General features: G+C 43.8%; 1 protein-coding gene and 2 long non-coding RNA genes across 10 annotated transcripts in view; 1 reads left to right on the top strand and 2 right to left on the bottom strand.

Annotated features, from left to right (window-relative positions):
* UBA2 (ubiquitin like modifier activating enzyme 2) overlaps positions 1 to 22930 on the bottom strand; it is a 44210-nt gene extending 21280 nt beyond the window's left edge. For 7 of the 8 annotated variants that reach the window (XR_013410442.1, XM_001091974.5, XM_028839549.2 and 4 more), the window contains exons 1-8: positions 22719 to 22930; positions 20645 to 20728; positions 19085 to 19155; positions 17596 to 17660; positions 16020 to 16120; positions 11846 to 11967; positions 6444 to 6511; positions 5257 to 5378 (exon numbers count right to left, since the gene is read on the bottom strand). Coding sequence is in view for 7 of the 8 variants with exons in the window: in XM_001091974.5 (XP_001091974.2) it covers positions 5257 to 5378; positions 6444 to 6511; positions 11846 to 11967; positions 16020 to 16120; positions 17596 to 17660; positions 19085 to 19155; positions 20645 to 20728; positions 22719 to 22856 (771 nt within the window). In the remaining variant the exon portion in view is untranslated. Of the gene's footprint in view, positions 1 to 5214; positions 5379 to 6443; positions 6512 to 11845; positions 11968 to 16019; positions 16121 to 17595; positions 17661 to 19084; positions 19156 to 20644; positions 20729 to 22718 lie in introns of all 8 variants that reach the window. The other variant, XM_077982085.1, reaches the window with a different exon arrangement.
* Positions 197 to 4606, bottom strand: LOC144337394 (uncharacterized). The gene is made up of 4 exons (XR_013410443.1): positions 3885 to 4606; positions 2220 to 3576; positions 1270 to 1907; positions 197 to 688 (listed from the first exon to the last, which is right to left on the bottom strand). It is a non-coding gene; the product is annotated as an uncharacterized LOC144337394 (long non-coding RNA).
* Positions 9006 to 11441, top strand: LOC144337396 (uncharacterized). The gene is made up of 2 exons (XR_013410445.1): positions 9006 to 10037; positions 10975 to 11441. It is a non-coding gene; the product is annotated as an uncharacterized LOC144337396 (long non-coding RNA).
* Positions 22931 to 24483: the final 1553 nt, after the last annotated feature.

Here is a 24483-nt window from a genome sequence, read left to right as displayed (position 1 = left end):
AAGTAAAGTGCTTCACAACAGAACTTCTGAACTGCAGTATCTTTAAAATGTGGTCTCCTCTCGAAATATAACCCACAGAAACAAGAGCAAAAATAAAATGAAAAAACCCCCAAACACACAATTATTACAAAAACAAAAACATTACAAGTAGACGGAAAAACTATCCTATGAAAAGATGTGCTAGAACTTCAAGTGATTTTAATATTTTTTTCTTATTCCTTATCTGCATTTTCTATTGTTAATTTATTCAACACATTTATTGCTGGTACCAGGCAAGAACAGAAATTTGGCTATATTTAAAAATCACAGCCATTTCTATCAAAATATACTTAATTCATCAATACTAATTGAGCATCTTTAATCTTTAGAGAATAAGCCAAATATACAAATAATCAGAATACAATTTAGTGCGAATAGCACAAAGTCTTGAGTAATATAAGGATTTCTGGCTGAGCGTGGTGGCTCACGCCTGTAACCCCAGCACTTTGGGAGGCCAAAGTGGGTGGATCACGAAGTCAAGAAATGGAGACCACTCTAGCCAACATGGTGAAACACCATCTCTACTAAAAATACAAAAATCAGCTGGGCGTGGTGCCACATGCCTGTAAGCCCAGCTACTCGGGAGGCTGAGGCAGGAGAATTGCTTGAACCCAGGAGGCGGAGATTGCAGTGAGCTGAGATCGCACCACTGCACTCCAGCCTGGCGACAGAGTGAGACTCGATCTCAGAAAAAAATATATTTCTATTTTATCTAAGAAATAAGGAAAGAGTCTCCTTGTGACAGCAACATGTGAAATGGGTACAAAGGCAAGGAGATGAATCCCCTATGACTTGGGTAACAAATGTGGCTGGAAACAATTTGTAGAGGATGTGAAGGCTTGAACCAACAGTTTTCTAAGCCTAAGCTCCACCTCTTTCTCTTTTATGCAACTATTACTAAATATTAGGAGTCCCTCAGATTTCTGTACTGAACCATCTTTTCATTCTATCCTCCATGGTGTATCATGTCCATTTCCAGTAGTTAACCACATCTATAAACCTAGGAATCCCAAATATAACCCCAGTTGAAACCTCTCTACTTATCTACAAAAACACTTCTCTAATGTTCCAAAAGAATTTCAAATGAGTTCAAAGTTGCTGTATCACCTTCTCCTACCCTCCCCCAACCCCTATACACACATCTGCTTCCCACCTCACTTACATCAGAGAACAGCACCTCTGTTCTTTGACCTGCCCAGGCTGAAGTGCAGTGGTGTGACCATAGCTCACTGAAGTCACAACCTCTTGGGCTCAAGTGATATTCCTGTCCCAACCTCCTAAGTAGGTAGGGACCGCAGGCTCAGGCCACCAAGCCTGGTTATTTTTTTTTTTTTTAGTGATGGGGTCTTGCTATACTGCCCAGGCTGGTCTTGTGCTCCTAGCCTCAAGTGATCCTCCCGCCTTGGCCTTCCAAAGTGCTGGGATTACAGGTGTAAGCCACAGTGCCCAGCCAGGTACCATTTTTTTATTCCACTGACCTTCACCATATACATCCAAAATCCTGTTGAGTCTACTCCTCCATGCTCCACTGGGAGTACAGATGGCTGTACTCCAGATTATTCCGGCACTGCACAACTCCAGGGGCACTGTCCCAGATTGGTTATCATACGAATACCAGATCCTAGGGTAGTGTATGCATCCCTTCTATCCCCTTATAGTGATCCTGTAAGACTATCTTTCAATGGACTGCCACTGTCTTGCTGTAACATCCTTAACAAGGCCTAGAAAGTCTGCCTGATCTGACGTCAACTTATCTCTCCAGTAATCTTTTTCCACTCTCCCCTTAATGGAATTTAAGTCAGTTTTCCAACTGAGTTTCCTTGCACATACGGTACCATATTCCAACTCTTATTCTTTCAAGCCTTGGGCTTAAATTTTTTTTTTTTTTTTTTTTTTGAGAAGGAGTCTCGCTCTGTAGCCCAGGCTGGAGTGCAGTGGCCGGATCTCAGCTCACTGCAAGCTCCGCCTCCCGGGTTCACGCCATTCTCCTGCCTCAGCCTCCCGAGTAGCTGGGACTACAGGCGCTGCCACCTCGCCCGGCTATTTTTTGTATTTCTTAGTAGAGACGGGGTTTCACCGTGTTAGCCAGGATGGTCTCGATCTCCTGACCTCGTGATCCGCCCATCTCAGCCTCCCAAAGTGCTGGGATTACAGGCTTGAGCCACCGCGCCCGGCCGGGCTTAAATGTTACCTCCTCTAGAAAGCTTCTTCTGAAGCCTCTCCCTAGCAACATCTGAAATGGGTTCGCAGGCCAGGGGATGAGTCCATTAGATGAAAATTACTATTAAAGGGCTGCAAAGTCTCTGAACTTAATGTCATTAAGACTTTGAAGCTGAAATTTACTGTTCAATGTTTGACTTCTCATCTTGACTATGAACTCCCTCTAAAGAGCAAGCACTCTGTCTTCTGTCTTGTTCACAACTAAATCCCCTGTACTTAAAGTAAGCGTCTGGCACACAGATGTTTAAAATTATCTGCTAAACAACAGATTGGGGATGCACTTCAGATTTTTCTGGCATTCAAGTGTTGCTCAGATTGGAATGGAAATAAGTATACCAGTTTGGAAGATACTGCTGATGCCCATATCAAAGTTTACAGCATCTTAAGTATAATAAAAATAAAAACTATTATGATGCTTAATACTGAGTGTCAACTTGATTGGTTTGAAGGATGCAAAGTACTGGTCTTGGGTGTGTCTGTGAGGGTGTTGCCAAAAGAGATTAACATTTGAGTCAGTGGACTGGAAAACGCAAACCCACTCTTAATCTGGGTGGGCACCATCTAATCAGCTGCCACTGAGGCTAGAATACACAGAAGGCAGCAAAACATGAAAAGACTAGACTGGCCTAGCCTCCCAGGCTACATCTTTCTCCCATGTTGGATGCTTCCTGCCCTCAAACATTGGACTCCAAATTCTTCAGTTTTGAGACTCAGACTGGCTCTCCTTGCTCCTCAGCTTGCAGACGGCCCTATTGTGGGGCCTTGTGATCGTGTGAATTAATACTTAATCAACTCCCCTTTATATATATCTATCCTATTAGCTCTGTCCCTCTAGAGAACTCTGACTAATACAACCATGTTTTAGAAAGGGCTGTAGTGAGAAAATAAATGCAATAGGGATAAGAAAGTCAATCTGTAGGCTGGGCACGGTGGCTCACGCCTGTAATCCCAGCACTTTGGGAGGTCGAGGCGGGCCGATCACCTGAGGTCAGGAGTTCAAGGCCAGTCTGGCCACTATGGCGAAACCCCGTATCTACTAAAAATACAAAAATTAGCCAGGCATGGTGGCGGGCACCTGTAATCCCAGCTACTCAGGAGGCTGAGGCAGGAAAATAGCTTGACCTGGGAGGCAGAGGTTGCAGCAAGCTGAGATCGTGCCACTGCACTCCAGCCTGGGCGACAGAGCAGGATTCTCTCTCAAAAAAAAAAAAAAAAAAAAAAAAAGTCAACATGTGACTTTTCTTCCTCTGTTACCACTGGGGAAATGAGATGAAATACAAGCTGGGGAGAGCAGTATGTCATTTAAGACAGCAGAACCTTGCCGGGCGCGGTGGCTCACGCCTGTAATCCCAGCACTTTGGGAGGCCGAGGCGGGCGGATCACAAGGTCAGGAGATCGAGACCACGGTGAAACCCCGTCTCTACTAAAAATACAAAAAATTAGCCGGGCGCGGTTGTGGGCGCCTGTAGTCCCAGCTACTCGGGAGGCTGAGGCAGGAGAATGGCGTGAACCCGGGAGGCGGAGCTTGCAGTGAGCCGAGATCGCGCCACTGCACTCCAGCCTGGGCGACAGAGCGAGACTCCGTCTCAAAAAAAAAAAAAAAAAAAAAAAAAAGACAGCAGAACCTGTGCATGCTGGAAAGCAGACAAAAGAAACCAAGAAAAAAAAGATGCAAGACACAGGGGAGAGATGAAAATCCTGTCTGAATAATGGTACAAAAGTAAAAAGCCACACGCAAGAGTTAACCTTTACTGAAAGTGGTCTCTCTCCAGTAGAAAGAAAAAGGTTGAGTTTTCGGTGATGCAGATCATTCTCTCAACAGGTAAATCATGTACAATGGCTTCAAACCTGTTATTATATCCTTAAGGTCATCTGCTTAGTGAGAGTTGCAAGAATACTGACTCAGTTTGATAAGAGCTGAGAAAGTTTTAAGCTCTGTGATAAGCTTTGCTAGGGGCTAGGCTCAGTGGTTCATGCCTGTATCCTAGCACTTAGGGAGGCAGAGGCTGGAGGACAGCTTGAACCCAGGAGTTTGAGACTTGAAACCAGGAGTTTGAGATCTGCCTGGGTAACATGGTGAGACCCCATTCTCCACGAAGAGGGAAAAAAGAGTCAAAAAAATCCACACATGTACAACTTGTTAGGGAGTCAAGACAGAACAAAAAACTTTCCAAACATGGACCTGAGGGTCTAGATGAACAATAATTATGTAGACCCAATAAAAACAATCTCATAGATTTCTCTAGAAATATTCAACAGGCAAATAATATATGCTGATGAAGAAGGATTTCACCAAGAACAAGGGGCCTACAGGATTCAAGGGTAATTTAGGACACATGTCAGTCAAATTGCTAATAAAATACATGAGCAGGAAATAAACGTGAACATGAAGCCAGGAGGGGTGGCTCAAACCTATAATCCCAGCACTTTGGGAGGCCAAGGTAGGCAGATCACTTGAGGTCAGGATTTCATGACCAGCCTGGCCAACATGGTGAAAACCCGCTTCTACTAAAAATACAAAATTAGCCAGGCATGATGGTGCACACCTGTAATCCCAGCTATCAGGAGGCTAAGGCAGGAGAATTGCTTGAACCCAGGAGGCGGAGGTTACAGTGAGCTGGAATCGTGCCATTGCACTCCAGCCTGGGCAACAAGAGCGAGACTCTGTCTCAAAACAAAAAAAAAACTGAAAATGAGAAGCAGCAGAAAAACCAAGAAGTTCTATAAAAAGTGAGGGAAGGAAAGACAACCAAGAAGGTATACAAGCCGCCTCTAATTATACCTCCTATTTAGATGTTATACAGATAAATTTAGTGTAGATGGTAACATTTTAAAACTTGCATATCCTGACTGCATCAACCATTTTATTAGGACATCATAAGGCATATACATAGAAGCTTAATTCAATTTTATGGACTATTTTAAAACAAGCAGAACTAGAATACATCTATGCACAACAATACATCTATCCATGATTATACAGAAAGTAAATCTAACCTTCGTAAAAAGTTTAACCGGATCATATCCAGTTGATTTAGCCCATTCCTTAGTAGAAATACGTTTAATGTCACCATCTTCATTAGATGCTCTAGCTCTGGCTTCAGCTTCTGTTGGTTCCCCTATAAAACAATCATTATTTTATTTTCAGCTGTAATAAATGTAGAACTGAACTCTTTCACTCACCTTTGGGAATAAAAAGAGTCATTCATGGAAATCCCCAAATGCAACACATTCTGAGTTCAAGGAAAAAGAAAAATAACACATTCATCAGCATCTTTTTGTATCCCAATTTTCTTTCTTGTTTTTGGAGACAAAGCCTCGCTCTGTCACCCAGGTTGGAGTGCAGTATTAAGATCTCGGCTCACTGCAGCTTCTACCTCTTGGACTCAAGCCATCTTCCCGTCTTAGCCTCACGAATAGTTGGGACTACAGGTGCACACCATCACACCCGGCTAATTTTTGTATTTTTTGTAGAGACGGGGTTTTGCCATGTTGGCCAGGCTGGTCTTGAACTCCTGACCACCTGCTTCAGCCTCCCAAAATGCTGGGACTACTGGCATGAGCCACCTTGCCTGGCCTATTGTACCTCAGTTTCTGAAAGCTACACAAATCAGTTAAAAGCACAGACCAATCATCAGATCTAGGAATAACTTGCAGCTCTATTTACTAGACTTGTGAAATTTCTCTTAACCTTGATTTTCTCATCAGTAAAATGGAATCACATTTTTTTTGTAAAACATTGTTTTGGCCAAGTATGGCAGCTTACTTACGCCTGTAATCCCAGCACTTTGGGAGGCCGAGGTGGGTGGGTCACCTGAGGTCAGGAGTTCGAGACCAACCTGGCCAACATGGTGAAACCCTGTCTCTACTAAAGATACAAAAATTAGCTGGGCGCAGTGGCAGGTGCCTGTAATCCCAGCTACTCAGGAGCCTGAGGCAGGAGAATCGCTTGAACCCAGGAGGCGGAGGTTGCAGTCAGCCGAGATCGCACTACTGTACTCCAGCCTGGGCAATAAGAGTGAAACTCCATCTCTGAGAAAAAAAAAAAATTAAATAACACATGTTAAACACACATTACCTAGCACATATAGCAATTATTTTTTTTTCCCTTAAGCTACCAAAATTAAACCAACAAAATAAAGATAATAGTCTCTAATAAAACATATGCCAAATAATTTACTCACAGGCAGCTTCAGGGTCAGCTCTGTCAGGAGATACTTCTTGATCAGCATCTTCTTCCCCAAACAACTGGCTATAATTTAAGAATAGTAAATACTTATGTACAACAAAGCATTCCGAACATGTAATTTATAATATTTCAAATATTTAGCAGACATAAAAACTGAACAACTGGTTGGGCACAGTGGCTCACACCTTTAATCCCAACACTTTGGGAGGCTGAGGCAGACAGATCACAAAGTCAGGAGTTCAAGACCAGCCTGACCAACATGGTGAAATCTCGTCTCTACTAAAAATACAAAAATTAGCCACGCATGGTAGTGCATGCCTGTAATTGCAGCTACTCGGGAAGCTGAGGCAAGAGAATCGCGTGAACCCAGGAGGCGAAGACTGCAGTGAGCCGAGATCCCGCAACTGCACTCCAGCCTGAGTGACACAGCGAGACTCCATCTCAAAAAAAAAAAAAAGAGTAAACAACTGATAAATGACTATAAACTTAAAAGTTTAACACAATGTGCTTGGACACCTTGCATCCCAATTTCAACAGCAATGCAAGCAAGGTTAAATTTTAGCAGATGTACATCCATTCCTATCAGCAAGGCTCTGCGCATTTCAATGTTAAAACCTCTGCTCAAGAAACAGGTGAGTGGTTTTCACTTACAACCTGGATAACATTCTAACACCAGAATAATGTTTGTGAAGTACACTTGCAACTACCTGTTCAACGAACATTATTATATACCTTCAGGTGCAGATTCCTGATCTAGGGGATAGAAATTCAGCAATGAACAAGATTAACTTTTTTTCATGGTAGAATGGCTCTTTACTGCTGAACAGTCTTAACAAACAATTTGAAGGTATTAAGCTGAGATTCCCTTTTATTAATAAAGTTATCCTAAAAATTGTTTAATAACTCATGGGTAGGCCGGGCGCGGTGGCTCAAGCCTGTAATCCCAGCACTTTGGGAGGCCGAGACGGGCGGATCACTAGGTCAGGAGATCGAGACCATCCTGGCGAACACGGTGAAACCCCGTCTCTACTAAAAAATACAAAAAACTAGCCGGGCGAGGCGGCGGGCGCTTGTAGTCCCAGCTACTTGGGAGGCTGAGCCAGGAGAATGGCGTAAACCCGGGGGGCGGAGCTTGCAGTGAGCTGAGATCCGGCCACTGCACTCCAGCCTGGGCGACAGAGCCAGACTCCTTCTCAAAAAAAAAAAAAAAAAATAACTCATGGGTATAAAAGTTTCCAGTGAGGCCGGGTGCGGTAGCTCACGCCTGTAATCCCAGCACTTTGGGAGGCCGAGGTGGGTGAATCACGAGGTCAGGAGATCGAGACCATCCTGGCTGACACGGTGAAACCCTGTCTCTACTAAAAATACAAAAAATTAGCCAGGCGTGGTGGCAGGTGCCTGTGGTCCCAGCTACTCGGGAGGCTGAGGCAGAAGAACGGCGTGAACCCGGGAGGTGGAGGTTGCAGTGAGCTGAGATTGCGCCACTGCACTCCAGCCTGGGTGACAGAGTGAGACTCCATCTCAAAAAAAAAAAAAAAAAAAAAAGTTTCCAGTATTTCCTCAAATACATGAATAATGAAAGTTATCTTACAGAAATCCTTTGTACAAACCCCCCACCCAACTATAATTTCAAAGCTCTGACAGTCACTCCCAACAATGGCATGTTAACACTTCCTAAAATTAATGCTTTGCCAACTAGTGAGTGCAAAATAGTAGACAGCCCCTAACTTAAAATGGTTCCACCTATGATTTTTCAACTTTGCAACAGGTTTATTGAGGTTATATTAAAATGCATTTTTGTCTGGGCGTGGAGGCTCACACATGACCGACACCTTGGGAGGCCAAGGCAGGTGGATCACCCAAAGTCAGGAGTTGGAGACCAGCCTGGCCAACATGGTGAAACCCTGTATCTACTAAAATACAAATATTAGCTGGGCGTGGTGGCAGGCGCCTGTAATCCCAGCCATTCGAGAGGCTGAGCAGGAGAATCGCCTGAACCCAGGATGCAGAGGTTGCAGTTGCACTGCATTCCAGTCTGGACAACAAGAGCGAAACTCCACCTCAAAAAAAAAAAAAAAAAATGCATTTTTGACTTAACGGTATTTTTTATTTATGAGTTTATCAGGAAGTACACTGAGAAGCACCTGTATCTCACTGTGGCCTTATACTTAATTTTCCAAGTCAGTCTTATGATTAAAACATAACTTAATTTGCTTATTGCCTATTTAGGTTTCCCTTTGAGTGAAAAATGCTGCTCATGTTAATTTTGCCAGATTATCTTTTTTTGTGTGTGACAGTCTCACTGTCCCTTAAGGCTAGAGTGCAGTAGTGTGATTACAGCTCACTGCAGCCTCAACCTCCCTAGGCTCAAGTGATCCTCTCACCTCAGCCTCCCAAGTAGCTGGGACCACAGGCATGTGCCACCATGCACGGCTAATTTTTAAATTTTTTGTAGTGATGGGGTCTCACTATGTTGCCCACACGCTGGGCTCAAGCAATCCTCCTGCCTTGGCCTCCTAAAGGGCTGGGATTACAGGTGTGTGTCACTGCACACAGCCACTTTTTTTTTTTTTTTTTGTCTTTTTCTGAGACACAATCTCCCTCTGTCCCCCAGGCTGGAGTGCAGTAGCACGATCTCCACTCACTTCAACCTCCGCCTCCCGGGTTCAAGTGGCTCTCACCGCTCAGCCTCCCAAGTAGCTGGGACTACAGGTGTGTGGGTCTGTTGGTTCCACACCATCACACCCGGCTAATTTTTGTATTTTTTGTAGAGACGGGGTTTTGCCATGTTGGCCAGGCTAGTCTTGAACTCCTGACCACCTGCTTCAGCCTCCCAAAATGCTGGGACTACTGGCATGAGCCACCTTGCCTGGCCTATTGTACCTCAGACAGGGTTTCGCCATGTTGCCCAGGTGGTTCTCGAACTCCTGGCCTCAAGTGATCCACCCACCTCAGCCTCCCAAAGAAAAAAAATGTTTGCCAAATAAATAAAGTTTCCAAGTGTGGTTTTTGTGAACACACATCAAGCTGACACTGTTACGTATACTATTCTGAGTGCAAAAATTAAAGACAATGTTTGCTGAAAGTTTCTAAAAAATACTCCTTTATCAGGTTGAGGACATTCTCATTTTAGTAAGAAGGTTTTACTTCTGTTTTAGTAGAAACTTTCCTCATGAAAGGCTGTTTGCTAAATTTTACCAAATGTTTTTTCTACATCTATGAAAACTACACAGTTTCTCTTTAATTTCCTAATGAGTGAATGACATTTACAGATTTTCTAATTGAAACCATGCTTGTATTCCTGAATAAACACATTTGGTCAAGATATACATTTTATTTTATATGATTCTAGATCCATATGCTTTTTTTTTTTTTTTGAGATGGAGTCTTGCTCTGTTGCCCAGGCTGGAGTGCAGTGGGGCGATCTCGGCTCACTGCAGTCTCCACCTCCCGGCTTCAAGAGATTCAGCCTCCCAAGCAGCTGGGATTACAGGTGCCCACCACCACGCCCGGCTAATTTTCTATTTTTAATAGAGATGGCATTTCGCCATGTTGGCCAAGCTGGTCTTGAACTCCTGACCTCAGATCAGTGATCCACCCACTTCAGCTTCCAAGTGCTGGGATTACAGGCATAATCCACTGCGCCCGTCCCCAGGATATGCTAATATTTTACATAGGGTTTTTGTATCTATTATTTATGTGTGAGACTAACAATTTTTTCTTATGCCATAATAGCTTTGACAGGTTTTGCTATCAAAGACATTACCAGCCTCATAACACGAGCTAAGTAGTATTCCCTTTTAAAGACTTCTCAAGGAGAGTTTAGCTAATATTGTAATGCATTCCTTGCAAGTTTGGTGAAATGAATCTGTAAAAATAACATAGGTTTGGTGCATTATTTAGAAGAATTTAAACTACTTATGTTTCTCTAAGGTATAGTGCTAAATTCAGGCACTCTATTTACTTTCCAGTTGTTTTTTTTGAAACATCGTCTCACGCTGTCCCCCACGCTGGAGTGCAGTGGCCCAATTTCCACCCACTGGGTTCAAGTGGTTCTCATGGTTCAGTCTCCCAAGTAGCTGGGACTACAGGCGCCCACGACCATGCCTGGCTAACGTTTGTATTTATAGTAAAGACGGGGTTTCACCATGTTGGCCAGGCTGTTCTCGAACTCCTGGCCTCAAGTGACCCACCCACCTTCAGCCTCCCAAAGTGCTAGGATTGCAGGCCTGAGCCACCGCACCGCACACTTAGTACGTTTCTAAAAATATATTTACCCAGACCATTTAAATTTTTTATGTACTAGCATCATCTTATAATCCCTTTTTTTTTCTTATAACTTACTTAATCTGTGCTATGTTCCCCGTTTAGTTCTCACTCACTGCTCTTCTATGTTGTAATCAAGAATGGGCTCTTACTTCAATTAATATTCTTCCTTCTCATTCATCTTTCTTTCTTTCATTTTAAGACAGCATCTCACTATAACCTGGGCTGCAGTGCAGTGGCACAATCTCGGCTCACTGCAGCCTAACCTCTCAGGCTCAACTGATCCTCCTACCTCGGCCTCCCACAGTGCTGGGATTAGAGGCATGAGCCACCATGCCCGCATCCTTCTCATTTCTTAAAGTGTATTCTGTGGTTCACTTTCTAACTTAAGATTCTTAGTAAAGATTTACTAATTAACGTTCAGCCTTTCTTCATGTATGTAAATCTGTAACTTTTTGCCAACCACCACATTCAATACGTTCTACAAGTTTCAGGTATAGCATTTTCATCATTATCAGTACAGGGTATTTTTAACTTCCATTGTGATTTCCTTTATAACCAATGAGTTATTTTTAAGTATGTGTTCACATTTCCAAATACATAGATTTTTATCACTTAGTTACATGGCTATCTCCAATACAAGACAAGACTAAGCTTCCTGAACAGGCATGGCCAAATTTAATTTTTTTGAGACAAATTCTCACTCTGTTGCCAAGCTGGAGTGCAGTGGCATGATATTGGCTCATTCCAACCTCTACCTCCCGGGTTCAAGCAAGGTTCCTGCCTCAGCCTCCTGAGCAGCTGGATTACAGGCACCCGCCATCACGCCCAACTAATTTTTGTATTTTCAGTAGAGATGGGGTTTCGCCATGTTGGCCACACTGGTCTCGAACTCCTGAGCTCAGGTGATCCGATCACCTCGGCCTCCCAAAGTGTTGGGATTACAGGTGTGAGCCACCGCACCCGGCCAGCTGAATTTTACCTAAGAAATACCGCAAGAAAGCTACTAAAGCATCCCTTCACCATATTTAAACATTTTAAGTTCAATCTCTTCAAGGTAATTAAATAAAAATGACTCCATTTTCCATCCTCAGTACCGAAAAGCATGCCAAGAAATAGATACACTCTTACTTGAACAAGTACTTTGCCCAAACGATGCAATGTATAGGTTCTGAAGGTGTGTTACGAATTGTACAGCCAGGAAAGGTTCTCTGGGTTGGCTTAGGATGACATTCATAACACTCGGTCACACCCTACAAAGTCAGGATATGAGAAAAATCTTTATTCCATGATAGCAGTTTCTCAACATTATAAGGTAATATAAACACTTCATTCATCTATATTCCAACTAGGTTTTATCTTGTCAAGGAAATTTTGAAATATTAGTGACTCTAAAACCCTTACTTTATGATAAACTAACACAAAAGCGAACTGAATCTATCAGTCACAGCTAAGGCTGTGCTTGGACTCCCAACTCCTGGCTCAGTGAACATGACTTACAAGCCAAAATAAAAATTACTACACCTGAGTGTCAAATATGAGTTTACCTTGATCGCACTAAACAGAAAAACTACTGGAAAGACAAACAGCAGCTTTCCAACAAATTGTTTCTTAAAGTTGTAAATGTTATTTCAATATTATTCGCAGCCATTTCCCTTTTATTTTTTTGAGATGGAGTCTTGCTCTGTCACCCAGGCTGCAGTGCAGTGGCATGATCTAGGCTCACTGCAAGCTCTGCCTTCCGGGTTCAGGCCATTCTCCTGCCTCAGCCTCCCCAGCAGCTGGGACAGCAGGCGCACGCTGCCACACTCGGCTAATTTTTTCGTATTGTTAGTAGAGATGGGGTTTCACTGTGTTAGTCAGGATAGTCTCGATCTCCTGATCTCGTGTGATCCACCCGCCTCCGCATCCCAAAGTGCTGGGATTACAGGCGTGAGCCACCGTGCCCGGCACCCATTTTCCTTATATTTTTCTTTTTTTTCTTTTTTTGAGCAAAACTAAGTGGGACTGGGGAATACAGCCATATCCTTATCATTTCCTGTAAATTAAGTAAACAAAAGTATTAATTTCAAGATATATCTACCTACACAGAAAAATCTTAGGTATTACTAAACCAAATACTCTTCATTTTATTGATATACATAAGGAGGAGACGGAGTCTCGCTGTCACCCAGGCTGGAGTACAGCGGCGTAATCTAGGCTCACTGCAACCTCCAGCTCCCAGGTTCAAGCAATTCTCCTGCCTTAGGCTCCCAAAGAGCTGGGATTACAGGCATCTATCATCACTGCCAGCTAATTTTCATATTTTTAGTAGAGACGGGGTTTTTCCATGTTGGCCAGGTTGGTCTTGAACTCCTGACTTCATGTGATTCGCCCGCCTCGGTCTCCCAAAGTGCTGGGATTACAGGCGTGAACCACTGAGTCCAGCCCATTTTACTGATATACATTCAAGTTTAAAATTACAATTTAAGGGCCGGGCGCGGTGGCTCAAGCCTGTAATCCCAGCACTTTGGGAGGCCGAGTCGGGCGGATCACGAGGTCAGGAGATCGAGACTATCCTGGCTAACCCGGTGAAACCCCGTCTCTACTAAAAAATACAAAAAACTAGCCGGGCGAGGTGGCGGGCGCCTGTAGTCCCAGCTAATTGGGAGGCTGAGGCAGGAGAATGCCGTAAACCCGGGAGGCGGAGCTTGCAGTGAGCTGAGATCCAGGCACTGCACTCCAGCCTGGGCGACAGAGCGAGACTCCTTCTCAAAAAAAAAAAAAAAAAAAAATTACAATTTAAGGAATTTATGCCTTGCAAGAAGTACATGACACCTGAGACAACTATCAAATGAATCATCTTTCATCATCTCAGATATTCCTAACCTCAGTCTTTTCTTTTTTTCTTTTTGTTTGAGACGGAGTTTCGCTCTTGTTGCCCAGGCTGGAGTGCAATGGCGTGATCTTGGCTCACCACAACCTCCGCCTCCTGGGTTCAAGTGATTCTCGTGCCTCAGCCTCCCGAGTAGCTGGAATTAGAGGCGCATGCCACCACACCCGGCTAATTTTGTATTTTTAGCAGAGATGAGGTTTCACCATGTTAGCCAGGATGGCTCCAACTCCTTACCTCAGGTGATCCGCCTGTCTTGGCCTCCCAAAGTGCTGGGATTACAGGTGTGAGCCACCACGCCTGGCTAACTTTCTATTTTTAGTAGAGATGGGGTTTCTCTATGTTGGTCAGGCTGGTCTCGAACTCCCGACCTTAGGTTATCCGCCTGCCTCTGCCTCCCAAAGTGCTGGGATTACAGGTATAAGCCACCGTGCCCAGCCATCTTCAGTCTTAATACATAGTGGTGTGTCGGAATTACAGTAACAAGGATGTAAAAAGCAACGTCTGGCCGGGCGTGGTGGCTCATACCTGTAGTCCCAGCACTTTGGGAGGCCAAGGCAAGAGGATCACCTGAGGTCAGGAGTTTGAGACCAGCCTGGCTAACATGGCAAAACGTCGTCTCTACCAAAAATGCAAAAATCAGCCAGACTAACTGTTCAAGAACCAAAACTCTCAAACACTGTTTTAATATAAATTGCGGCTGGGCGCAGTGGCTCACGCCTGTAATCCCAGCACTTTGGGAGGCTGAGACGGGCGGATCACAAGGTCAGGAGATCAAGATCATCCTGGCTAACACGGTGAAACCCTGTCTCTACTAAAAAATAGAAAAAACTAGCCGGGCGAGGTGGCGGGCACCTGTAGTCCCAGCTACTCGGGAGGCTGAGGCAGGAGAATGGCATAAACCTGGGAGGCGGAGCTTGCAGTGAGTTGAGATCCGGCCACTGCACTCCAGCCTGGGCGACAGAGCGAGACTCCGTCTCAAAAAATAAATAAATAAATAAATAAATAAATTGCAGCAGATTTAGAGTTTTCTCCGTAACACCATTTCTGATGCCCTCAGCCTTCCAACATGCTTTCTTGAGGGTAGCCAAATGGCAGTCATGAGATTCATATTGCAATGCAGAGAACTTCCGTCTTGATCTGTCAACAAATATTGAAGGCCTCCACTTATTCAACAACTTAATACACACTGACATACACAAGTCTTTTGTAAAATGGTATTGAATAAGGTTCCAAGAATAACATTTAACAGTTAAAACAAATAAAGACAATTTCTAACATGAATAAGCTGCCAAAAAAATATTAGACACAATCAGCAAATGTTAAGTACATAACTCTCTTTCTATAGTTTCAAAATGTGGAAAACAACTCTTCAAATGTATCTACAATATTTGATTTCTTAAAAGAACTGAAAGAAAAAATATCTGGACAGCAAATGAAGCTGTGTTGAGATTTTAAAAACTGAGGTATGCACTGGGCACGGTGGCTCACACCTGTAAACCCAGCACTTTGGGAGGCCGAGGTGGGCAGATCACCTGAGGTCGGGAGTTCAAGAGCAGCCTGAACAACATAGAGAAACCCCAACTCTACTAAAAATACAAAATTAGCCAGGCGTGGTGGTGCATGCCTGTAATCCCAGCTACTCGGGAAATTGAAGCAGAAGAATCGCTTGAACCTGGGAGACGGAGGTTGTGGTGAGCCAAGATTGCGCCACTGCACTCCAGCCTAGGCGACAAAAGTGAAACTCCATCTCAAAAACAAACAAACAAACAAACAAACAAAAAAAACCATAAATAAATAAATGAACCAAAACTGAGGTATGAGCACACAGGTATTTTGTTCTACTATTCTCTAGTTGTATTTAAATGTTTGAAATACTTCACAAATACACCACTAAAAACTTTTCAAAGTTCCCTTCCACTCTATAAGCCCAGACTCTTTTAGACAATAGAATTTTTTTTTTTTGAGATGGAGTTTTCTTAAGTTTCTTTTTAAGTTTGTTTTCTGAGACAGAGTCTTGATCTGCAGCCCAAGCTGGAGGGCAGTGGTGCAATCTCAGCTCACTGCAACCTCCGCCTCTCAGGTTCAAGTGATTCACCTGGCTCAGCCTCCCAAGTAGCTGGGATTACAGGCGCCTGCCACCATGCCCCGTTAATTTTTGTGTTTTTAGTAGAGATGGGGTTTCACCATGTTTGCCAAGCTGGTCTCAAACTCCTGACCTCAGGTGATCTACCCACCTTGGCCTCCCAAAGTGCTGGGATTACAGGCGTGAGCCACCGCACCCAGTTGCATTTTAAGTTTTACATGGGCATAAAAGCCCTTACATTTTGGATGTTCGCCTGCTCATTTTATATAAATACGAAGTTTATTTTCTACTGCTCCAAGGTCTCAAGTAAACATTTGTGAAGTTAAAAAAACAAAACTTTTCTTTACCTTTTTGATAGTAGTTACTTGTCCAAGATACCCAGCAGTTCCACTTTCAATAAGAGGAACATCAGCTGCCAGGCACATTCTATTAACATGGTTTCGGGCAGCTGGAAGTAAAAAAACAGTATGAGTTTTTGGGGAAAAAAAAACAAATTAGTTATCTTTAATTAGGATGACACAGACCTAAAACTATCATCTTACTGGCTTCATTTTTTGTACAATTTTCTTATAGCTATGGCCAGAAAAATACAACTGTTAATTACAGACATTTAAGAGACATTCACTTAACAAAATATCAAACAGAATTTGTATCACAAATCTTTTCCAGAAGTACCCACAGAAACACATAATTTTAAAAATCCAAACTGCCATCTTTCTCTTCTATCGCTGTACCTTACACAAAACACTGTTTCAAGGTGTTCCTTAACTCACCACTATTCTAATATAATTATCAGATAATAAATGATAGAAATGAAAGCAGAATGTGGAATATCAACTTGGAACTATTAAAGTAGTTTAAGGCTAGGAAAAAAAGATGAGTCAGGTTAAAAGAGTAATTTCAGGCCAGGAGCAGTGGCTCCTGCCCAGAATCTCAGCATTTTGAGAGGCTAAGTGGGAGGACTGCTTGAAGCCAGGACTTCCAGGCCAGCCCAGGCAACAAAGCAAGACTTCATCTCTACAAAAACAAACAGAAAAAAAATTAGACTGGTGTGGTGGCACATGCCTGCAGAGTAGCTACTGCAGAGGCTGAGGTAAGAGTATCACTTGAGCCCATTTGAAGGCTTCAGTGAGTTATGATTACACCACTGCACTCTAGCCTGGGCAACAGTGAGACCCCCAAGCCTTATATAATATATAAACATAATTTTTACTTTTCCTTGTTTTTTATTTAGGTATTTCTGGCCCAATTTGTTGCAAACTCACTTGATAGATATACTTTTACATGTGGAAGTAACTGCAGGCAAAGAATATCACCGAAGCATTCCACACCCCACCCTCTAGCCATACTTGTTCTTTTTTTTTTTTTTTAAAGACAGGGTTGTACTCTGTCACCAAGGCTGGAGCGCAGCGGTGTGATGTAGGCTCACTGCAACCTCTACCTCCTGGGTTCAAGCGATTCTCCCACCTCAGCCTCCGGAGAAGCTGGGACTACAGGCACATGCCACCACACCAATTTTAGTGTTTTTGGGTAGAGACGGGGTTTCACCATGTTGGCCAGGATGGTTTCAAACTCCTGACCTCAAGTGATCCTCCTGACTTGATCTCTCAAAGTGCTGGGATTACAGGCGTTAGCCACTGTGCCGAGCCCCAGTCACACTTTTTGAGAGCTTTTCACTTCACTTCTATTTATACCTTTTGGTAGAAATGCAAAGAATATGAAAGCTAAATTCCCACCTGGAATAAGTCATTTCTATATAAAACTGCAATCAATGGGCAAGCTTTAAACTCCATCATTTCTCTTATGTCTTTTAAGTTCTAAATCACAAGTAAATAGTCTAATAAATATTAAATTTGTAAACAAATTGGATATGTGAGAGAGAAAATACTGAGAAATTAAAAGTATATATAAACATAATCTCACCTCTGTTATCCAAAGCATTCATAACCAGTATAAACTGTCGAAAAAATTCCACATTATAGTCAGGACTACAAAACAAAATAAAAAAATGTCACCAAAATAACTAGCCTTCCACATCATCTTTGCAGTATAATAAACAGTTCTGAAAAAAACATAGTAAGTGTAAACAAAACTGATATTAGGATTATATGCCATATAGATAGTAAGGTTTGACTCTTCCCAAACATAAGCAGATTTTAAAGAAATTATTTCCCTCAAATTCCTATCCATTTTGGCCAGCTACCTAGGGCACAAGAGAAGGATCTCAAACTGGCAGAAAGATGGCATGACTTCACTAGTCCCACTAGGCCTTCTTTGGGCAGCAAGTGCCTGGGAACACATAAAGAACACATTCCCAGGATCCGCCTGGCCTCTGACTTCACCTCACATGGTCAGGATCAGGCAGGGTTCAGGCCCCTAGGGTCTCTGCTTTTAGCAGCACTGGGAAAGCAACACAGGGTAAGGAGGTTATAGGGCTATAGGCAGGTTCACAGAGTAAAAAACTAAAAAACAAGCCAGATACAGGCTGGGTGCAGTGGCTCATGCCTGTAATCCCTGCACTTTGGGAGGTTAAGGTGGGTGGATCACCTGAGGTTGGGAGTTCGAGACCAGCCTGGCCAACATGGTGAAACCCTGCCGACTAAAAATACAAAAAATTAGCTGAGTGTGGTGGCGTGCGCCTGTAATCCCAACTACTCAGGAGACTGAGACAGGAGAATCGCTTGAACCTGGGAGCCGGACGTTACAGTGAGCCGAAATCATGCCAGTATACTCCAGCCTGGGCAATAAGAGCAAAACTCCGTCTCACACACACACAAAAAATCCGGAGATACAACTGCCCTGAGAAAGTGTTAAGTACCTCAATTCTAGTACCTTAAACAAGGACTATTTTTAATACTATTTACTTGTGAGCTAAACAACCACAGATAAAGGACAATTTCAGCCCACAGTTCCTTTACTCCAATACCTCCAAAATTATATGTTTACTCTATCTTTACTGAGATAAATATATTTACGTACTGTCAATACTACTGCCCTACCATAATTCCAAGTGTTATATTACAGAAGTCACAGTCATAATAAACAGATTTTGGGAGGGAACCTTTTAAACAGAAAAAGGCAAATCTTTAGAAAAGTCTGAGTCATCATAAATAAGGATATTTCATAGTTTAAAATATCTTCTTACTTAAGGCAAGCATATAAGGTCTTCATAAATTTCCAAGTAACTTACTTATTAAAAGTATTAAAATATCTCACCACTTATCTACATCATTCAAACCATGTATTTATGAACTGGTAAAAAGAATGCCACTTTGTGAGCAGAAACTACCACTGATTAATAATTCTAGAAAAATCATTTTTTTTAAAAAAGTTGAATGACTTTGAGCTATGTATTTGGCTTACAAAACCCTTATTCTTTACACAACTCTGCAATGTAATCATTAAAGCATACTTCATGATGCTGTCATGGTAGGCCACGATATTAGCTTTCGGGTAAAACTGTAGTACACTTTCCTTGGCAACCTGGAAAAACAAACAACACTGAATTACTACAATATTTCTGCTCCTATCTGAAATCTGCTTCTCGAAGCCACAATGCTGTTATCTACTTACATAGTACCTTACTTATATTAAACACCAAAGAAATCCAAAATTGTGAGCAAACTGCATTAGGGTTAAGCTACACTTATAAAACTATACTTTTATACTTCTAAAATAACCGGAGAGCCCCCCGCCAACCCATGTACCACCAAACACATTTCTACATGAATGACAAGCTTCAGCAAAAATACAACATGACGAGGCCGGGCACGGTGGCTCACGCCTGTAATCCCAGCACTTTGGGAGGCCGAGGCGGGCGGATCACAAGGTCAGGAGATCAAGACCACGGTGAAACCCCGTCTCTACTAAAAATACAAAAAATTAGCCGGGCGCGGTTGTGGGCGCCTGTAGTCCCAGCTACTCGGGAGGCTGAGGCAGGAGAATGGCGTGAACCCGGGAGGCGGAGCTTGCAGTGAGCCGAGATCGCGCCACTGCACTCCAGCCTGGGCGACACAGCGAGACTCCGTCTCCAAAAAAAAAAAATACAACATGACGTACCCAAGTGTCATTCATTCATTCACTTAACAAGTATTTACTGAGCATCTTGCATGTACCAGGAACTATACAAAGTACATGTTAAGCAAGAGAGACATTAATCATATAGTAATCCAGATTAAGTTCAACTACAAACTCTGATAAATGCCATGAAAATGATAGGAAAAGGCCAGGCATGGTGGCTCACGCCTGTAATCCCAGCACTTGGGAGGCCAATGTGGGAGGATCCCTTGAAGCCAGGAATTCTAGGATGCAGTGAGCCATGACCGCATCACTGTACTCCAGCTCGGGGCGACAGAGTGAGACCCTATCTCAAAGAAAAAGAAAAGAAAATGATAGGAAAAGTAAAGGTTGTTATGAGAGAAAAACCAACCCGACTTAGTCTAAAAGGTTTAGGAAAGTACTCCTGGAGAAGGAAGCCAAAATATGAAAGAAGAAAAAGAGAAACGAGTGGGGGTTTGCCAAACAGGTTGGGAGACAGGCAAAGGGAAAAGATGTTTTAAGACTCTGAATCACCAAGGAACATTAAAAAAAAAAAAACTAAACAAAGGTCGAGGGAACTGTCTTGTTTCAACTAGGACAGCAGCGTAAGGTTACTCTAGCCCCCAAACATAGCAGTAGTCAACCTCTAGGGGGTGCAGGAACACAAGGTGCATCCTAAGTAAACCATCAGAAACTTAAATATAAAGAGGCCATGAAAGTTACACCATTCACAGGATTATTTCCTTTTTAAAACAAAAAAGGAGGGCTTAATCTTTAGTCCTTTACTTGATATATCTTCATCCTTCACAATCTCTCAGCTGAAATGAGAGCTTCACCCATTTTTTCCCTTCTATAGGACAGGCAGGATTAATCTGGTATCACAAATAGATGTTCCATCAAATAATTATAGAAATGGTATGCGAAATATAGTTACCTGTGCCTTTGATCTTCCAACATGTTTCTTTTGAAACAAAAACTGTCTGTTGAGGTTGCTGACATCAATAGTATCCAGATCAATCTACAAACGCATAAACCTCAGATAAATGACAAATGTTTAGGTATGTTTGAGCTGTATCACTACTCTCTGAACCTATAATCCAGAACTTTTGATACTTGCTACATCAGTGGAGAAAACGTTTTACGAATCCGCCATACTAAAACTGTTAAACTGATAAAGAATAACTTAATGCATGTAAGAATCTAGATTTAATGTCAGAGATAACCTTCAAAAATACTTTGAAAGAATGGCATATTTTGTTTGTTTAATCATCCTGGCAAATATTTCAGGAAATGCCTTGGATGCCATAAAAATATGTGAATTTATTAAAACTATATGTGCTGTCGAGGTAAACACTAAATATATTAAAATATTTCTCTATGCCGGGAGTGGTGGCTCACACCTGTAATCCCAACACTTTGGTAGGATGAAGTGAGAGAATCGCTTGAGCCCAGGCGTTCAAGATCAGCCTAAGCAAAATAGTAAGACCCTGGTGGCTACAAGAAATAGACGAATTAAAATTAGCTGGGCATGCCTATAGTCACAGCTACTCGGAGGTTGACGTGGGAGGATCACTGGAGCCTGGGAGGCCGAGGTTGCAGTAAGCCGAGATCAGGCCACTGCACTCCAGCCTGGGGGACAGGGCGAGACCGTGTTTCAAAAAACAAAAAACATTCAAGTATTTCTTTCAATCGAATTACTCTTTCAAATACAAAATATTAAATTTAACTGTGTCCTGTTCTTTTTGTTTTTTGAGACAGGGTCTCGCTCTGTTGCCCAGGCTGGAGTGCAGTGGTGCAAACACAGCTCACTGCAGCCTCGATCTCCCAGGCTCAAGCGATCCTCCTGACACAGCCTCCTGGGGAGCTGGAACCACAGGCGCACACCACCACACCCCGCTAATTTTCTTTTCTTGTAGAGACAGCGTTTCTCTATGTTGCCCAGGTTGTCTTCTTTCTCTTAAATGATACATGGCAAACGTTTATTGAATTTTTGCTCCCTCCCTTGATTCAAGCCTTCATCCATACACAATTTCATTTACTATTAATTAACCTAAGAAATGTGAAAGGAAACTTTTCCACATGGTTAAAAAAGTGTCATAAGTTTTATTTTTGGTTAAATACATAATACATAAAGGAAAGAAACAATGATTCAGTCGGCCATCTGTACTTTTTTGTTCATTCCATGTTTCTACTAGCCCTTAAGACACTTTAACACACCCAAGGGCCAGTAACATCTCCAAACTCTAAAAAGTTTGCATTAGTAGAAATAACTTGATTCAAAATAGCACTGGCTTGTCACTGTACACCAATGCAAAGGGCACAATTCTAATGTCTTTAATGAAACAAGCCAGTGTACCGTCTACTGTGAGAGCAATGACAGGCACGCAGCCCGCGGGAGCCCTGCCACTCGCTCCGAGACCCAGGGTAAGTTACTCAACCCCATTGCGTCTCCCTTTCCTCATCTGTTAAAAATAAAGCAGGGTGGAAATAGCGTTTGCACTCCTCGGGTGGTGTGAAGATGGAGCGCGTTCCGTGTGTAAACCTTCTCGTGACCAGCGCTTGGGACGCGTTGGTCGCTATCATCGCCATCCTCTGCCCCGGGTCGTTACTTCGGAGTTAGGAAGGGGACCTCCAAATTAAAGTCACAACATCCGCGAGGGACTCAGTCCTCTCCCGCATCTCCTAACACCCATGGATTTGTTTTGAAGGGAGGATACGAGGCGGCTTCACGCCCTCGAAGCGCCACACATTGGCGATGCCGGGGAGGCGGGGGCCCGCGGCCTCCTCTGCGTCCGGAGCCGGCCCAGGGAGCGGAGGCCGGCCCCGTGCCCAAAGAACAGTCCCCTCCCGCGGGGGGCCACAACCCGGGCCTCTCAGCCTGCCCCCGCCCCGCAACTCCGGTCCTGGGCTCCTGGCCCTGAGCCTCTGAGCCCCTCGAGCCCCGGAACCCCCGAACTCCAGCCCCCGCACCACAGCCCGCCATTCACCCGCGCGTGCCCGGCCCTCACCAGGTCGATGTGGGAGAAACCGGTGAGCACGAGGTTCTTGAGGAGCTCGCAGCCGATGCCGCCCGCCCCCACCACTAGCACTCGGCCCCCGGCCACCGCCTCAGCCAGCTCCCGGGGCAGCCCCCGCGACAGTGCCATGGCGGGACAACCACGAGCCGCGGCGGAGGCGGAGGCGGGAGAACCAAGCCGCGGCCGGAAGCGGGTGGGGGAAGGGCGGCCCGGTTTCCGCTCCTGCGCACTACGGCCTCCCAGCAGACAGGCGGGGCCCAGTGCGCGGGGATGTGCGGCAGCCCGCGGGAGCGAGCCGGCACTTGCTAAGGGCTGGCGACCTCCCGCTGAGACCGGTGGTGTTATTCCCACACCAGCATAGGCCTGCCATGAGACCTAAAAAGTCCAGGGGTCGCCTTCTAGCCTGGGGTTTCAACTCCCAGCCAAGACTTCCTTACAGGTTAGAAAACTGATGTCCCTATATGTAAGGAGCTCTTACAAATTAACAAGGGTCACCCCCCAAAAAATACAGGCAAAGGATGTGAACAGGAAACTCACAAAAAATTGGACAATATGATCAATAAGCGTATTAAAATGTAAACCACAAAAGAATTGCTTGAACCCTGGAGGTGGAGGTTGCAGTGAACCAAGATCGTGCCACTGCACTCCAGCCTGGGTAACAGAGCAAGACTCCGTCTCAAAAAACAAAACAAAACAAAATGTAAACCATGCACAATGGTAAGATTTTCACCTGCCGGGCGCGGTGGCTCCCGCCTGTAATCCCAGCACTTTGGGAGGCTGAGGCGGGCGGATCACGAGGTCAGGAGTTCAAAACCAGCCTGACATGGTGAAACCCCAGTCTCTATTAAAAATACAAAAATTAGCCAGGCGTGGTGGCGTGGGCCTGTAATCCCAGTTACTGGGGAGGGGGAGGCTGAGGCAGACGCAGGTGAATTGTTTGAACCCAGGAGGCGGAGGTTGCAGTGAGCTGAGATCATGCCACTGCACTCCAGCCTGGGCAACAGACTCTGTCTAAAAAAAAAAAACCCAGCTGGGCGTGGTGGCACAAGCCTGTTACTCAGGAGGCTGAGGCAGGAGAATTGCTTGAACCCAGGAGGCGGAGGTCGCACTACTGCACTCCAGCCTGGGCGATAGAGCAAGACTCTGTCTTAAAAAAAAAAAAAAAAGTTTTTCACCTACTAAACTGGTAGAAAGAAAAAACAAGTAACACTTAACAAGGTATTGGGAAACAAGCACTCTCACACACTCCAGGTAAGGATTCCAAAGCAAAGCTTCTCTAGAAGGTATGGTGGCTTGTACTTGTAATCCCAGTTACTCAGGAGGCTGAAGCAGGAGGATCACTCAAGCCTGAGAGGTTGAGGCTGCAGTGAGCTATGACTTTACCACTGCCCTTCAGCCTGAGAGACAGAGCAAGACCCTGTCTCAAAAAAAAAAGAAAAACCCTAAAATTGTGCACAACTTTCGACTCATTCATTCCAATTATAGAAAACTGTCCTGTAGCAGTTATCATTGATTTAATAAATAAATAAATAAATTAAGCTATAGGGATGGCCATCATGGGAATAAAATTTGGAAAAAACAAGTGACTAAAAATTGTGTAAAGCTTTTGATGTATATTTTTAAAATACAGCAATTATAAATTATGTTGTGGGAAAAATATTAATGGGAAAATGCTCCAAATATAATGTTAAATGTAAGAGACAAGCCCACCCCATGATCACCTGGGCCTCATTATCCTTATCTACACAGGCAGAGC

The sequence above is a fragment of the Macaca mulatta genome, chromosome 19, assembly GCF_049350105.2.
Source record: "Macaca mulatta isolate MMU2019108-1 chromosome 19, T2T-MMU8v2.0, whole genome shotgun sequence".
NCBI classification, from domain to species: domain Eukaryota; kingdom Metazoa; phylum Chordata; class Mammalia; order Primates; family Cercopithecidae; genus Macaca; species Macaca mulatta.
Note: the sequence above shows the minus strand (reverse complement) of the source record. Positions and strands in the feature narration are given on the sequence as shown.